The sequence below is a fragment of the Salmo salar genome, chromosome 01, assembly GCF_965601325.2.
Source record: "Salmo salar chromosome 01, fSalSal1, whole genome shotgun sequence".
NCBI lineage: Eukaryota > Metazoa > Chordata > Actinopteri > Salmoniformes > Salmonidae > Salmo > Salmo salar.
In genome coordinates this window covers 104005356-104023148 of record NC_138291.1, presented here as the reverse complement: position 1 = coordinate 104023148, position 17793 = coordinate 104005356, and the positions used below count along the sequence as shown (strand labels likewise).

The following is a 17793-nucleotide window of genomic DNA, read 5'->3' as shown; positions in this document are numbered from 1 at the left end:
ATGGGGTTCCCGCTGAAAAAGTTTGAACGTCACTGGTCTATGGTACGGTCTTAATACTAATCAGTCTGATGTCCTGCCTCAACCACCCGACACAATCAGTCTGATGTCCTGCCTCAACCACCCAACACAATCAGTCTGATGTCCTGCCTCAACCACCCAACACAATCAGTCTGATGTCCTGCCTCAACCACCCAACACAATCAGTCTGACTGTCCTGCCTCAACCACCCAACACAATCAGTCTGATGTCCTGCCTCAATCACCCGACACAATCAGTCTGATGTCCTGCCTCAACCACCCAACACAATCAGTCTGATGTCCTGCCTCAACCACCCAACACAATCAGTCTGATGTCCTGCCTCAACCACCCAACACAATCAGTCTGACTGTCCTGCCTCAACCACCCAACACAATCAGTCTGATGTCCTGCCTCAACCACCCAACACAATCAGTCTGACTGTCCTGCCTCAACCACCCAACACAATCAGTCTGACTGTCCTGCCTCAACCACCCAACACAATCAGTCTGATGTCCTGCCTCAACCACCCAACACAATCAGTCTGATGTCCTGCCTCAACCACCCAACACAATCAGTCTGATGTCCTGCCTCAACCACCCAACACAATCAGTCTGATGTCCTGGATGTTGCACCAAGTGCACCTGCCATTAATAGAGCGAGAGAAAGAGAGGGGGAAAGATTTTGTATCTGACAATAATTATTTTGGGTTCCTGAGCGGTGCAGTGGTCTAAGGCACTACATCTCAGTGCAAGAGGCATCACTAAAGTTCCTGGTTTGAATCCAGGCTGTGTCACATCCGGCCGTGATTGGGAGTCCCAAAGGGCGGCGCACAACTGGCCCAGCGTCATCTGGGTTTGGCCGGGGTAGGGTTGGCCGGGGTAGGGTGGATGGCCATCACTGTAAATAGAATGTGTTCTTAACTGACTTGCCTAGTTAAATAAAGGTTACATGTGAGTGGTGGGGGTCTGTCTCAGATTAGGGATGTTTGAAATATGAAACACTTTTTCACTTGCAGGATATATATAGAGAGAGTTGTGTAGAGTACAATAATTCTTTCTTCTCAGGTTAAGTGAGCCACATGTATTTATATACATATTTGCAAATATGGTGCAGTTGGGCTAGTTTGAAGCTTTGGGTTGCTGTAAATGTATTTCTCTCGCGAGAGTTGCGTTTGGCAATGGTGAGTTACGTATCAGGAAGTTTACTACATACCGACAAGAAACAAGAGGTCATGTGTGAATCTCTGTGAACACATTGAAGTAGGCTTTTGAAATGTCTTCTATTTTAATCAATGCCCTTTTATCAAGTTGCCATGATCGGGATACTTTGTTTAACACGTTGTGCTGGACAACTGACTCGTGGCCGGACACAGAAAGAGTAGAGGCACTGACAACGTTCATTGATGGAATTGGTAAACTACCCCAGTCTGACGATGGCGACAAAGTTGCCTTTTCAACTGCAAAAAGAGACATCTTTCTACGAAAAGTTGAATCGATCATTTGGACACAATGTTTACCACTTCTCTTGAAAGTCTCTGACGGAGACGGGGCATGCAAAGGTAAAAGTGTGCAAGATGGAAGGGCTGAAATCACCAACGCTGTGTGCAGGCTTCTGTCTGTCTGCATCAACACCCTGTGTGACACGGCAGTTTCTGGGCGAGTCGCCCGCACTGTCCTGCCATCCTTCCAGCTGACAGACGGGGAGACAGAGGAAGAGCATCCCGGCCAGGGTGAGGGGCGGCTGGGTATCGACGTGGCTATCGAAGCCATGTCAGTCATCCTACCCACTCTCTCATCCAACGAAGAATTGACCACGTCGATCCTCTCATCTGCCCTGTCCTGTATCAAGACGTTATCGGATGCTCTGGTCTCCAAAATCACCGTTCGGCTTATTTTCACTCTCCTCAACAGCTACAGCGAGGATAGGATAGCGAGTACACTCCAGTTCATTTTACAGGATTTGTGTAGCTGGCACAAGTGACAGCTCAAACACAACCTCACCTGTGGTGACAGGACGCACTTTGCTGTGTTTTACAGCTCTCTCGGACTATCTCTTCTCTCCGGCTAAACTACAGCAACACACCCTTCCTCAAAGTCTGAGCTGTACTCGACCAGACCCTCGTAGATCTTTGCAGTTCTGGAGGATTCTACAAGATGGACTGACGCACAGAGACAACGTGTCCCGGAAGCGAGCGTTGTACCTGCTGAAAAGGTGTGTCGCTCTGTCAGAGGATGAGGCGCTTGAGTTTCCAAGCAGTTCAGTGTCAAGTGAAGGTAAGATGCTGATACATGTGACTGACATTCAGTCAGACAAGCTTGATTATAATATTACCCATATGAAAACATGTTCTTCACTATACAGAATAATACTCAAGTCTCTAAAACTGTATAGTTGAAGCTAATTGTAACTATGTGAGTCCTTTGCAGATAATGAGGAGATCATATTCAGATGGGCCCCAGACAGAAGCAAGCTGCTCAGAGAGTTCTGGGAGGACTATGCCTTGGTTATGGAGACACTGGAGGAGAACCAGGTAAGGTATAACATGGATAACACTTGCTATAGAAGCCCTCTTCATAATGCATTATACATGCATTTCTAACACCATTATAAAGAACTATTTCCTTTCCTCTGTGTTGTGTAGATTCATGTGGTCCGCCCTGTGCTCAACAGAATCCATACATTGATCCAAACAGCAGCGAATGATAGTCAAGGTGATCTGTCTGTCTGTCTGTCTGTCTGTCTGTCTCAACCATAAGGTGACAACCCAAACCTTTTAAATCCCGCTAAATACTGCCTACCAATCGTCCATCTGTCTTCTGTCAGGCGTCAGTCTGTTCCACCCGTCATGGCTGCTGGGTGTGTACCAGCGTATGTTCCACAGTGAGAACAAGTCCGTCATGAGAGAGGGAGTGGATCACCTGCTGGAACTCCAGGTGCTCCGACGCCCTGCCTTCGCCCAGGCCTTCTCACAGGTACCTGGTACAGTTGTCAGTCAGTGTTAGAACATCAACCCAGACTGACCTCATTCAATATTTTTTTCCCTTTTCTATGTTATTAGTTTATGTTTATTTTATTTATTTAACCCTTATTTTACCAGGGAAGTTGACTAAGAACACGTTCTCATTTACAGCAGCGACCTGGGGAATAGTTACAGGGGAGAGGAGGGGGATGATTAGGTGAGCGTGATGGTATGAGGGACAGATTGGGAATGTACTGTCCAATAGTCAGCCACTTCCTTTTCAGTAGTGGTGGGTTTGCGGTTGTTGTTCTGTTTGTTGTTTTGGTGGTGAGATGATGAGGGACAGTAGGTGGTTAGTGTATGAGAGATGACATCTTCCTATCCTTTGTTCCTCAGTTTATTGTGGGCCCTTTTATGGATGTGATGTCTGAAAGCTCCCTCTTTCACAGGTGAGCCAGCGCTCATAGCAGCACAACAGCAAAACACAATGTTGATTTATAGACTGATAGATGATGCCGTTTCTGCTAGTGATGAAGTAGTGAGTTAGGCCTATTTAGAGTGACTGTTGAGGAGGGGTATGTCTCTTAACCTCCAGGACTGCAGGACAGAGTGTAGGAGAGTGTCCTGAGCTGGGAGTCAAGCTGCAGGTCTTCATGGTCACGTTCTTCAGCAGCCTGCCACAGGAGAACAGAGGTACTGTAACAGAGCTTCCTCACAGGGCACTGAATAACCTGGGCCATGTTCAGTAGGATACACCGTAGCACAACGTTTTGCAGAGGAAAATCAAGGTTCTTATTATTGGACAAATTCATGTACATTTCAATAAAGTTTTCTCCCAACTGAACTTGAGCCAGATGTTTGTACTGTAGCTTGTTGTAACAGTAATGACTGTTCATCAGAGATGGTCTGTAATGTCGATCCTCTATCTCCCCAGGTCCTGTGTTGCTGCAGCTTGTCCAGCGGCTAGGTTCTCAACACTGGTGTGCTGTCCCCGTCCTCTTTCTCTCTCGGGCCCTATCCCACCTTCCTCCCTGCCCTCTCCTGGGCCCTGACGGCCTGCAAGCTCTCAGGTAGCCTGTCCCACCTTCCTCCCTGCCCTCTCTCAGGCCCTGTCCCACCTTCCTCCCTGCCCTCTCTCAGGCCCTGTCCCACCTTCCTCCCTGCCCTCTCTCAGGCCCTGTCCCACCTTCCTCCCTGCCCTCTCTCGGGCCCTGTCCCACCTTCCTCCCTGCCCTCTCTCAGGCCCTGTCCCACCTTCCTCCCTGCCCTCTCTCAGGCCCTGTCCCACCTTCCTCCCTGCCCTCTCTCAGGCCCTGTCCCACCTTCCTCCCTGCCCTCTCTCAGGCCCTGTCCCACCTTCCTCCCTGCCCTTTCTCGGGCCCTGTCCCACCTTCCTCCCTGCCCTCTCTCGGGCCCTGTCCCACCTTCCTCCCTGCCCTCTCTCGGGCCCTGTCCCACCTTCCTCCCTGCCCTCTCTCAGGCCCTGTCCCACCTTCCTCCCTGCCCTTTCTCGGGCCCTGTCCCACCTTCCTCCCTGCCCTCTCTCGGGCCCTGTCCCACCTTCCTCCCTGCCCTCTCTCGGGCCCTGTCCCACCTTCCTCCCTGCCCTCTCTCAGGCCCTGTCCCACCTTCCTCCCTGCCCTCTCTCGGGCCCTGTCCCACCTTCCTCCCTGCCCTCTCTCAGGCCCTGTCCCACCTTCCTCCCTGCCCTCTCCTGGGCCCTGTCCCACCTTCCTCCCTGCCCTCTCCTGGGCCCTGTCCCACCTTCCTCCCTGCCCTCTCCTGGGCCCTGACGGCCTGAATAGGGTACCATTTCAGATACAGACATTGTCTAGACTCTAACTTGACATGAGGTTATTTCTTGTTCATTATCACCATAGTGGCATTTCTTGGTGTGGATGTGTGGATTCTATGAATCTCCATTGAACAGACTGTTCAAGTCGATGGCTGGGGCAATGTGTGTCTGGGAAACTGTCCCTAATGGTTTCTGTGTGGTATCTCAGGGAGGTGCTCCGCTGCACTATGATCACCCACCAGGTGCTACTGAGAGGAGCTGCCCAGTGTTTCCTGCTAAACAGTACCCTCTCCCTGACAGATGTGGTAAGACACTATGATGTGTTTTAGGCTGTGCGACTTTGGTGCAAAGTGATGACATTTTGCACCCAAATACAGTGTTGAAGAAGAGATTATAGCTGTCAGTGTACAAATGACATGAAAATAGCAGTTGCTAAACAGATTATCTTTGTTCCATCTTTTGCAGACCTCAGTGACGTTGGATGATGTGTTTAGTTTGCTGGTGCATTTCAGAGCAGACGAGTCTCTACCTAGAGGAACACCGCTCTGGAATCAGGTACTGTGTGGGGTGGAATGAAGAGCTCTGTTCTCTGGAATCAGGTACTGTGTGGGGGTGGAATGATTGAAGAGCTCTGTTCTCTGGAATCAGGTACTGTGTGGGGGTGGAATGAGGGAAGAGCTCTGTTCTCTGGAATCAGGTACTGTGTGGGGGTGGAATGAGGGAAGAGCTCTGTTCTCTGGAATCAGGTACTGTGTGGGGGTGGAATGATTGAAGAGCTCTGATCTTTTCAAACAGTTTTTTAAATATTTAGTGTATTTCCATCAGTTGTCCCTTGTGTTTCTGTCTCCTCACTAGCTGTGTGACTGGCTGGCTGACAGTGAAGGCAGCTTCATACCCTGTGACAGAGAATCAGCTGATGGTACCAGTACTTCTCCAGAGAGGGAAACTGTGAGAGGCTACGTCCAACACCAGATGGAGTTCTTCCTCAGAGTCCCGGCTGGCGCAGGTGAGTCCCGGCTGGTGCAGGTGAGTCCCGGCTGGCGCAGGTGAGTCCCGGCTGGCGCAGGTGAGTCCCGGCTGGCGCAGGTGAGTCCCGGCTGGCGCAGGTGAGTCCCGGCTGGCGCAGGTGAATCAGTTTTTCCAATTACGAGTATTATCAGATCAGGAATATCAACGGGACAGATATGAGTATGTGTAGATGGACTCACTTCTAGTATATAGAATAGATCTGCACTGATGAACTTGTAGTATATAGAATAGATGACTGTACTGGTGAACTTGTAGTATATAGAAGAGATGACTGTACTGGTGAACTTGTAGTATATAGAATAGATGACTGTACTGGTGAACTTGTAGTATATAGAAGAGATGACTGTACTGGTGAACTTGTAGTATATAGAATGGATGACTGTACTGGTGAACTTGTAGTATATAGAATGGATGACTGTACTGGTGAACTTGTAGTGTATATAGAATGGATGACTGTACTGGTGAACTTGTAGTGTATATAGAATGGATGACTGTACTGGTGAACTTGTAGTGTATATAGAATAGATGACTGTACTGGTGAACTTGTAGTGTATATAGAATAGATGACTGTACTGGTGAACTTGTAGTGTATATAGAATAGATGACTGTACTGGTGAACTTGTAGTGTATATAGAATAGATGACTGTACTGGTGAACTTGTAGTGTATATAGAATAGATGACTGTACTGGTGAACTTGTAGTGTATATAGAATAGATGACTGTACTGGTGAACTTGTAGTGTATATAGAATAGATGACTGTACTGATGAACTTGTAGTGTATATAGAATAGATGACTGTACTGATGAACTTTGTTGTGACGTCCAACAGACCAGACAGACAGTGTACCAGACCCAGGAGAGGCAGAGCTGCTAGCCAAGGCCATCCTACTGTGTGTTGACATAGAGGGGAGGACTCAGAGGAGATCTGGAGGAGAGGAGACTGCTGGTGTCAGCGGTGGGATGGACTCGCTCTTCCGCCCCCTACTGGACACACTGAGCAGGCTCCACACTAATGTCTACCTGCCGCTACGCAAGACTGACAAGAGCCTGCAGCTGCTGCTACGACTACTGCAGCTCACACCAGCCAGGCACCCTGCTGCAGTAGAGAAAGAACAAGGTATCTACTCTACTGTATTCTAATGTACTGTACTCTGCTGTACTATACTCTACACTACTCTACTGTTCTCTGCTCTACTGTACTGTACTCTACTGTGTTCTAAAGTACTGTACTCTGCTGTACTATACTCTACACTACTCTACTGTAATGTTCTCTGTTGTACTGTACTCTACTGTATTCTACTGTACTGTACTCTACTGTATTCTAATGTACTGTACTCTTCTGTACTATACTCTACACTACTGTAATGCTCTCTGCTCTACTGTACTGTACTGTACTGTATTCTACTGTACTGTACTGCTGACTGTATGTCTAGATGTACTGTACTTTGCTGTACTGTACTCTACACTACTCTACTGTAATGTTCTCTGCTCTACTGTACTGTACTCTACTGTATTCTAATGTACTGTACTCTGCTGTACTATACTCTACACTACTCTACTATACTGTACTCTACTGTATTCTACTGTACTGTACTCTGCTGTACTATACTCTACACTAATCTACTGTACTGTACTCTATTCTAATGTACTGTACTCTGCTGTACTATACTCTACACTACTGTACTCTACTGTATTCTGCTGGACTTTGCTGTGCTCTACTGTACTCTACTCTGCTCTACTGTACTCTACTGTACCCTTCTCGACTCAACTCTTCTCTTCTCAACTTGACTCAAGTAGTGATTCTAATTGATTCTTAGTTATGATTCATGTTGATTCATAGCACTGGAAACATGCAAAATAAGATGTCATTCATTGTTTAAAAAGAAAGTGTTTTGTCTTCTACAGAGGACAGTGTGACGGTCTCCATGGAAATGCTGGTTCTGGGCGTGGTGGAGCCCATTCAGGAGTTCATCCTCCGAAGACTGAGTGGAGAACTGCAGGAGGTGAACACACTCTCTCTCTCACTGTCACTCACTCTCTGTCACACTCACTCACTCAATCTCACATCTTATAACATTGATCATGTACCTGCATTTCTCCTCCACCTGTGTTTTGTTTGTCTGTCCTCTCCAGCTATGTGATGTAGAGCGTGCTGAGCTCTACCTGTCAGTGCTGAAAGAGGTGGTGCTGATGTACAGTGTGTTAGAGTGGAACCACTCCAAGGTACAGGAGGCCTATTTCCCCAGACTCCTCAGATACGTCCTGAGGATCCTAGAAGCTGACCAGGTACAGTATTACAGGATCTATCTCCTCTCTCTCAGGCTGCTCTCCTTCACTAGTCACTTCATACATCACTGGATTCATGTGTCAGTTTGAATAATGGGATATGTTCTTTAGCAGTTAGACTCTGATTGAAAAAAGACTAGTTGGACTGCTATTTGTCATATTGATGTTCATCATGGTTTTCACTATACAACTGGAAGGTGTGTGTGTGTGTGTGTGTGTGTGTGTGTGTGTGTGTGTGTGTGTGTGTGTGTGTGTGTGTGTGTGTGTGTGTGTGTGTGTGTGTGTGTGTTTCTCTTAGATCCCCTCTGTGGCGGGTCAGGTGTCCAGGGCGGTTGCCATGGCGTCGTTGGCCATGACCTGTGAGGTTGCAGCGCTGGGAGTGTTCAACCTCCAATCAGAGAGCATGATTCTACTGGTCCATCTGTCTAGCTACTTCTACTCCCCTGCCCCACCCCCAGCCCCTCCTCTCGCTCTGGTCCACTTCAACCAGAGCCTGCTGAAACCTCCAACTGTACATCAGTCTACAGGGTCAGTACAGTATGCATGGTCCACTTCAACCAGAGCCTGCTGAAACCTCCAACTGTACATCAGTCTACAGGGTCAGTACAGTATGCATGGTCCACTTCAACCAGAGCCTGCTGAAACCTCCAACTGTACATCAGTCTACAGGGCCAGTACAGTATGCATGGTCCACTTCAACCAGAGCCTGCTGAAACCTCCAACTGTACATCAGTCTACAGGGCCAGTACAGTATGCATGGTATTGTTTAAATGTAGATGTACTGTATCATCAGGATAATGTGTTGTATATTATAAACTGGGTGGTTCGATTGGCTGACAGCCGTGGTATATCAGACTGTATACCACGGGTATGACAAAACATTTATTTTTACTGCTCTAATTACGTTGGTAACCAGTTTATAATAGCAATAAGGCACCTCGGGGGTTTGTGATATATGACCATTGTACCACGGCTAAGGGCTTTATCCAGGCACTCCGCAATGCGTTGTGCCTAAGAAAAGCCCTTAACCGTGGTATATTGGCCATATACCACACCCCCTGGGCCTTATTGCTTAAGTAAACCACTAGTATACAACACTATATGGCCCTGATTTTTCTGCCAGTCAGGGCTCTAAATTGTGACTGTTTTTGTCACATGCTATTAAGTCATTTGCTGTTCAACGTGGAATTTACATGTGGGAGAAAAACCATCTCCCAGAGGTTACAAGTCAAATGGTAAAATGGAGATTGTGGCAAGGATATGCACATCTACATGCAGTGAGCTACTAAAGTATTGGGACATTTGTTGTTGTTTTGGCTCTGTACTCCAGCACTTTGGATTGATACAATGAGTATGAGGTTAAAGGTCAGACTGTCATCTTTAATGTGAGGGTATTGTCCTCCATATAGGGTGAACCGTATAGAAATTACAACACTTTTTGTACGTAGTCCTCCCATTTTATGAGACCAAAAATATTGGGACAAATTCACTTATGTGTTTTAAAGTCGACAAAAGTTTAGTATTTGTTCCCAAATTCCTAGCACACAATGACTTTACAAACTTGTTGGATGTATTTGCTGTTTGTTTTGGTTGTGATTCAGATTATTTTGTGCCCAATAGAAATGAATGGATTTTATTAGGATCTCTTTTAGCCCAAGGGCTAGTCTTCCAAGAGTCCTGAAGAAATGTAAAAAACCAAAAAAACAATAGCAAAGTTAAAACAAACATTCCTATTACCTACAGTGCATTCGCAAAGTATTCAGACCCCTGGAATCTTTCCACATTTTGTTACGTTACAAAATTGATTAAATCTTTTTTTTCCTCATCATTCTACACACAAAACCCCATAATGACAAAGGAAAAACAGGTTTTTAGTAATGTTAGCAAATATATTAAATATAAAAAAACTAAAATACCACATTTACGTAAGTATTCAGACCCTTTACTCAGTACTTTGTTGAAGCACTTTGTTGAAGCACCAGCGATTACAGCCTCAAGTCCTCTTGGGCACGACGCTACAAGCTTGGCACACCTGTATTTGGAGAGTTTCTCCCATTTCTCCCATTCTGTAGATCCTCTCAAGCTCTCTCAGGTTGGATGGGGAGCGTTGCTGCACAGCTATTTTCAGGTCTCTACAGAGATGTTCGATTGAGTTCAAGTCCGGGCTCTGGCTGGGCCACTCAAGGACATTCAGAGACTCCTGCGTTGTCTTGGCTGTGTACTTAAGGTCATTGTGTACTGTGTACTTAGGGTCATTGTCCTGTTGGAAGGTGAACCTTCGCCGCAGCCTGAAGTCCTGAGCACTCTGGAGCAGGTTTTCATCAAGGATCTCTCTCTTTCTGCTGCCACCACCATGCTTGGTGGGGCCAAGTTTCCTCCAGGTGTGACGCTTGGCATTCAGGACAAAGAGTTCAATCTTGGTTTTATCAGACCAGAGAATCTTGGTCTGAGAGACCTTTAGGTGCCTTTTGGCAAACTCCAAGCGCGCTGTCATGTGCCTTTTACTGAGGAGTGGCTTCTGTATGGCCACTCTACCATAAAGGCTTGATTGGTAGAGTGCTGCAGAGATTGTTGTCCTTGTGGAAGGTTCTCCCATCTCCACCGAAGAAGTCTGGAGCTCTGTCAGTGACCATCGGGTTCTTGGTCATTTCCCTGACCAAGGCCCTTCTCCCCCGATTGCTCAGTTTGGCCAGGCAGCCAGCTCTAGGAAGAGTCTAGGTGTTTCCAAACTTCTTCCATTTAAGAATGATTGAAGGCCACTGTGTTCTTGGGGACCTTCAGTGCTGGAGAAATGTTTTGGTAGCCTTCTCCAGATCTGTGCCTCGATACAATCCTGTCTCGTTGCTCTACGGACAATTCCTTCAACCTCATGGCCTGTTTTTTTTCTCTGACATGTACTGTCAACTGTGGGACCTTATATCGGCAGGTGTGCCTTTCCGAATCATGTCAAATCAATTGAATTTACCACAGGTGGACTCCAATCAAGTTGTAGAAACATCTCAAGGATGATCAATGGAAACAGGATGCACCTGAGCTAAATTTTCAGTCTCATATCAAAGGGTCTGAATAAATAAGGTATTTCCGTTTTTTTGTTTTTAATACATTTGCTAAAGTTTTTAACAAACCTGTTTTTGCTTTGTCATTTTGAGTCGATTGAGGACTTTTTTTTATTTTTATTTAATCCATTTTAGAATAAGGCTGTAACCTAACAAAATGTGGAAAAAGTCAAGGGGTCTGAATACTTTCCGAAGGCACCGTATACATATTACAGCCCCCAGCCTACCCTTCCACCCACATATACATTTGTTTGTCTTTATTTTGTATATTTTTTTTATCATTTAGCAGAGGCTCTTATCCACAGCGACTTACAGCAGTGAGTGCATACATTTTCGTTAAAAAAATCTTATGGTACTGGTCCTCTGTGGGAATGGAGCCCACAACCCTAGCGTTGCAAACGCCATGCTCTACCAACTGAGCTACACAGGACCTATACCTCATGTTCACCTATGAATTTAAATACAACAGAACATATTACAATAACCTCTTAGACCCACTGTAGTCATTCAAACATTTTTTTTATAACTTTCTGGCAGGGAGTTCCAGGACTTCACTGCCCTGAGAGGTCCCAAATAGAGGGCCTGTCTGGGAGATCAGAGGGCCTGGGGCCTGTCTGGGAGATCAGAGGGCCTGGGGCCTGTCTGGGAGATCAGAGGGCCTGGGGCCTGTCTGGGAGATCAGAGGGCCTGGGGCCTGTCTGGGAGATCAGAGGGCCTGGGGCCTGTCTGGGAGATCAGAGGGCCTTACCGATATCTCTGATAATTAAGAGTTTGTCATCTGTCTACAGTGTTTCAGAACAGGGTCCTCTCCTCCAGGACTGGGGCCGTATGGCAGCTCATTTCATCCGGGACCAGTGGACATGCCTGGGCTACGGGAGGAGGATAGGACTACCCGGGCCCCTGGAGCTCCCCAGGGCGTCAGGGTCCCTCGAGGCTGCTATAGAGGCTCTGTCTCTGCTACCCAGTGGCCTGGTACTGCCTGTACTGGACTTCATGGCCTCCATGTTGCCACAGGTGAGTCTTAGAATTGACTTCAGCTGATATTGTCATGTCAACTACCTGGCTGAGACATTATTTCTCACCCAGCTCTCTACAGGCTTGTCCACACCAATAACCATGTTTTAGAGGAATAGTTCACCCAAATTACAAAACAAAATATTTCCTTACCTTGTAAGCAGTGTCTGGGGAAAGACAGTGAAATCCAAGCCTTGGTTTTGTTTAACAACTGATTTTGACTGCAACAGTGTTTCAGAAAAAATATAGTATAGTGGTCATGTGGCCAAGTCATTTATGTCCTGCTTTATATGGCTTCTGATAAGGCAATATGAAATAGTGAACCTGTATCCCCCACCAGGTGGCGCTGTCTGAGGAGGCCCTGTGTGTAGAGGCTGTGACTGTCTCCTGGAAGCTGGTGCTGGGACTGAGCAGTAACCCTCATGACTTCTGGCCCACCCTGCAGGGCTTTGTGACCATGGCCTTTCACCACAGCCTGCTGGAGTTAACAGTGGACCAGGCACCTGGGTTCACTGCTACTCTACAACAGGTAACTAGAGGGAGGCATGGGGTATCAACACCTGGGTTCACTGCTACTCTACAACAGGTAACTAGAGGGAGGCATGGGGTATCAACACCTGGGCTCACTGCTACTCTACAACAGGTAACTAGAGGGAGGCATGGGGTATCAACACCTGGGCTCACTGCTACTCTACAACAGGTAACTAGAGGGAGGCATGGGGTATCAACACCTGGGCTCACTGCTACTCTACAACAGGTAACTAGAGGGAGGCATGGGGTATCAACACCTGGGCTCACTGCTACTCTACAACAGGTAACTAGAGGGAGGCATGGGGTATCAACACCTGGGCTCACTGCTACTCTACAACAGGTAACTAGAGGGAGGCATGGGGTATCAACACCTGGGCTCACTGCTACTCTACAACAGGTAACTAGAGGGAGGCATGGGGTATCAACACCTGGGCTCACTGCTACTCTACAACAGGTAACTAGAGGGAGGCATGGGGTATCAACACCTGGGCTCACTGCTACTCTACAACAGGTAACTAGAGGGAGGCATGGGGTATCAACACCTGGGCTCACTGCTACTCTACAACAGGTAACTAGAGGGAGGCATGGGGTATCAACACCTGGGTTCACTGCTACTCTACAACAGGTAACTAGAGGGAGGCATGGGGTATCAACACCTGGGTTCACTGTTACTCTACAACAGGTAACTAGAGGGAGGCATGGGGTATCAACACCTGGGCTCACTGCTACTCTACAACAGGTAACTAGAGGGAGGCATGGGGTATCAACACCTGGGTTCACTGCTACTCTACAACAGGTAACTAGAGGGAGGCATGGGGTATCAACACCTGGGTTCACTGTTACTCTACAACAGGTAACTAGAGGGAGGCATGGGGTATCAACACCTGGGCTCACTGCTACTCTACAACAGGTAACTAGAGGGAGGCATGGGGTATCAACACCTGGGTTCACTGCTACTCTACAACAGGTAACTAGAGGGAGGCATGGGGTATCAACACCTGGGTTCACTGTTACTCTACAACAGGTAACTAGAGGGAGGCATGGGGTATCAACACCTGGGTTCACTGTTACTCTACAACAGGTAACTAGAGGGAGGCATGGGGTATCAACACCTGGGTTCACTGCTACTCTACAACAGGTAACTAGAGGGAGGCATGGGGTATCAACACCTGGGTTCACTGTTACTCTACAACAGGTAACTAGAGGGAGGCATGGGGTATCAACACCTGGGTTCACTGTTACTCTACAACAGGTAACTAGAGGGAGGCATGGGGTATCAACACCTGGGTTCACTGTTACTCTACAACAGGTAACTAGAGGGAGGCATGGGGTATCAACACCTGGGTTCACTGCTACTCTACAACAGGTAACTAGAGGGAGGCATGGGGTATCAACACCTGGGCTCACTGCTACTCTACAACAGGTAACTAGAGGGAGGCATGGGGTATCAACACCTGGGCTCACTGCTACTCTACAACAGGTAACTAGAGGGAGGCATGGGGTATCAACACCTGGGCTCACTGCTACTCTACAACAGGTAACTAGAGGGAGGCATGGGGTATCAACACCTGGGCTCACTGCTACTCTACAACAGGTAACTAGAGGGAGGCATGGGGTATCAACACCTGGGTTCACTGTTACTCTACAACAGGTAACTAGAGGGAGGCATGGGGTATCAACACCTGGGTTCACTGTTACTCTACAACAGGTAACTAGAGGGAGGCATGGGGTATCAACACCTGGGCTCACTGCTACTCTACAACAGGTAACTAGAGGGAGGCATGGGGTATCAACACCTGGGCTCACTGCTACTCTACAACAGGTAACTAGAGGGAGGCATGGGGTATCAACACCTGGGCTCACTGCTACTCTACAACAGGTAACTAGAGGGAGGCATGGGGTATCAACACCTGGGCTCACTGCTACTCTACAACAGGTAACTAGAGGGAGGCATGGGGTATCAACACCTGGGTTCACTGTTACTCTACAACAGGTAACTAGAGGGAGGCATGGGGTATCAACACCTGGGTTCACTGCTACTCTACAACAGGTAACTAGAGGGAGGCATGGGGTATCAACACCTGGGCTCACTGCTACTCTACAACAGGTAACTAGAGGGAGGCATGGGGTATCAACACCTGGGCTCACTGCTACTCTACAACAGGTAACTAGAGGGAGGCATGGGGTATCAACACCTGGGCTCACTGCTACTCTACAACAGGTAACTAGAGGGAGGCATGGGGTATCAACACCTGGGCTCACTGCTACTCTACAACAGGTAACTAGAGGGAGGCATGGGGTATCAACACCTGGGTTCACTGCTACTCTACAACAGGTAACTAGAGGGAGGCATGGGGTATCAACACCTGGGCTCACTGCTACTCTACAACAGGTAACTAGAGGGAGGCATGGGGTATCAACACCTGGGCTCACTGCTACTCTACAACAGGTAACTAGAGGGAGGCATGGGGTATCAACACCTGGGTTCACTGTTACTCTACAACAGGTAACTAGAGGGAGGCATGGGGTATCAACACCTGGGTTCACTGCTACTCTACAACAGGTAACTAGAGGGAGGCATGGGGTATCAACACCTGGGTTCACTGCTACTCTACAACAGGTAACTAGAGGGAGGCATGGGGTATCAACACCTGGGCTCACTGCTACTCTACAACAGGTAACTAGAGGGAGGCATGGGGTATCAACACCTGGGCTCACTGCTACTCTACAACAGGTAACTAGAGGGAGGCATGGGGTATCAACACCTGGGTTCACTGCTACTCTACAACAGGTAACTAGAGGGAGGCATGGGGTATCAACACCTGGGCTCACTGCTACTCTACAACAGGTAACTAGAGGGAGGCATGGGGTATCAACACCTGGGTTCACTGTTACTCTACAACAGGTAACTAGAGGGAGGCATGGGGTATCAACACCTGGGCTGAAATAGTGGCTTAAATCGTTCAAATACTTTGCCAAGCTAGCTCAATCAAGAGCAGCTAAAGTATTTGAAAGGAAATAAATCCTAATTGAACCCAGGTCTGTATGGAACAGGTCTGTGTTGTGGCAGGCAACGTGCTACATGTTCACTAGTTGGGGAAATGTGGCTTGGCAAGTAGTTTCAAGTGTTTAACAGAACATGTTGTGGTTATTATGAGTATTAAACACAGTGTTGATGTTGACACAACTGTTGTGTAATTAACCCACTAATGACTCCTCTCAATCTCTAGATAGCCGTTGAGTTGATGGAACTCTCCCAGGCCAAGACCGGTGTATTCAACGTTCTGATCCAACACTGCTGCCACACCTGGCTGCCCTCTGACCCAGGAAGTGAAGGCCAGAGCCAATCAGATGCCATGTTCTCCAGTGCCCTACTGCACCCTGACATCCTGGCTGAGGCATGTGTGTATGGACCTGTGTTCAGGAGGGACCAAAGGTGGGTGTGGAGTGTGAGAGACAGAGAATGTGAGCGAGAGACAGAGAATGTGAGCGAGAGACAGAGATGTGAGCGAGAGACAGAGAATGTGAGCGAGAGTGTTATTGGAGTGGTTGTTGTGGACTGAGGGTCTTGTCTGGATAATGGATTGTATTCTCCATAGGCTGATCCAGGAGGTCCAGGTCTTTGTGGAGAGGCTTGGAGAGAAGTGTGCTGCTAACACTGCAGTCCCCAGGTCAGCTGCTGAACTCACTTCATCTACTGTACTATACTGGTCACGTGCTACTGAACTGTATTGTAGTCTACTGTATTGTAGTCTACTGTACTGTAGTCTACTGTACTGTACAATACTGTAGTCTACTTTACAATACTGTAGTCTACTGTACTGTAGTCTACTGTACTGTAGTCTACTGTACTATACTCTACTGTATTGTACTATACTGTACTGTACTGTAGTCTACTGTACTATAGTCTACTGTATTGTACTATACTGTAGTCTACTGTACAATACTGTAGTCTACTGTACTGCACTGTAGTCTACTGTACAATACTGTATTGTACTGTAGTCTACTGTATTGTACTATACTGTAGTCTACTGTACAATACTGTAGTCTACTGTACAATAGTCTACTGTATTGTACTATACTGTAGTCTACTGTACAATACTGTAGTCTACTGTACAATAGTCTACTGTACTGTACTATACTGTAGTCTACTGTACTGTACTATAGTCTACTGTACTGTACTGTACTGTACTATACTGTAGTCTACTGTACTATAGTCTACTGTATATACTGTACTATAGTCTACTGTATTGTACTATACTGTAGTCTACTGTACTGTACTATAATCTACTGTATTGTACTATACTATAGTCTACTGTATTGTACTATACCTTAGTCTACTGTACTATACCATACTGTAGTCTACTGTACTGTAGTCTACTGTATTGTACTATACGTAGTCTACAGTACTGTACTATAATCTACTGCACTATACTGTAGTCTACTGTACTATACTGTATTCTACTCTACTCTACTGTACTATACTGTAGTCTACTCTACTGTTCTGTAGTCTACTGTACTGTACTCTACTGTACTATACTGTAGTGTACTGTTCTGTAGTGTACTGTGCTATACTGTAGTCTACGGTACTGTACTCTACTGTACTATACTGTCGTGGTCCTCTGGAGCTCAGTTGGTAGAGCATGGGGCTTGCGATGCCAGGATAGTGGGTTTGATTCCCGGGACCACTCATACATAAAATGTCTGTTAAATGGTATATATTAGTATTTATTATTACTGGAGTGGGACTGGAACATATTACCTGACCCCTCACTGTAGTGGGACTGGAACATATTACCAGACCCCTCACTGTAGTGGGACTGGAACATATTACCTGGCCCCTCACTGTAGTGGGACTGGAACCTATAACCTGGCCCCTCACTGTAGTGGGACTGGAACCTATAACCTGGCCCCTCACTGTAGTGGGACTGGAACATATTACCTGGCCCCTCACTGTAGTGGGACTGGAACATATTACCTGACCCCTCACTGTAGTGGGACTGGAACATATTACCTGGCCCCTCACTGTAGTGGGACTGGAACATATTACCTGGCTCCTCACTGTAGTGGGACTGGAACATATTACCTGCCCCCTCACTGTAGTG

The 17793-nt window shown here is 47.2% G+C and overlaps 1 protein-coding gene across 2 annotated transcripts in view; it reads left to right on the top strand.

Annotated features, from left to right (window-relative positions):
• The first annotated feature begins 1217 nt into the window (after positions 1-1217).
• The window catches only part of LOC106613610 (tRNA (guanosine(18)-2'-O)-methyltransferase TARBP1), a 33400-nt gene continuing 16824 nt past the window's right edge, over positions 1218-17793 (top strand). The window contains exons 1-18 of one of the 2 annotated variants that reach the window (XM_082978502.1): positions 1218-2291; positions 2445-2548; positions 2660-2729; positions 2842-2990; positions 3374-3426; positions 3573-3670; positions 3912-4047; positions 4981-5077; positions 5238-5327; positions 5628-5778; positions 6631-6918; positions 7707-7804; positions 7935-8087; positions 8386-8615; positions 11932-12157; positions 12498-12686; positions 15919-16124; positions 16288-16359. In XM_082978502.1, the coding sequence (XP_082834628.1) occupies positions 2525-2548; positions 2660-2729; positions 2842-2990; positions 3374-3426; positions 3573-3670; positions 3912-4047; positions 4981-5077; positions 5238-5327; positions 5628-5778; positions 6631-6918; positions 7707-7804; positions 7935-8087; positions 8386-8615; positions 11932-12157; positions 12498-12686; positions 15919-16124; positions 16288-16359 (2330 nt within the window). In that variant the 5' untranslated portion in view covers positions 1218-2291; positions 2445-2524. Of the gene's footprint in view, positions 2292-2444; positions 2549-2659; positions 2730-2841; positions 2991-3373; positions 3427-3572; positions 3671-3911; positions 4048-4980; positions 5078-5237; positions 5328-5627; positions 5779-6630; positions 6919-7706; positions 7805-7934; positions 8088-8385; positions 8616-11931; positions 12158-12497; positions 12687-15918; positions 16125-16287; positions 16360-17793 lie in introns of those variants that run through there. The other variant, XM_082978506.1, reaches the window with a different exon arrangement.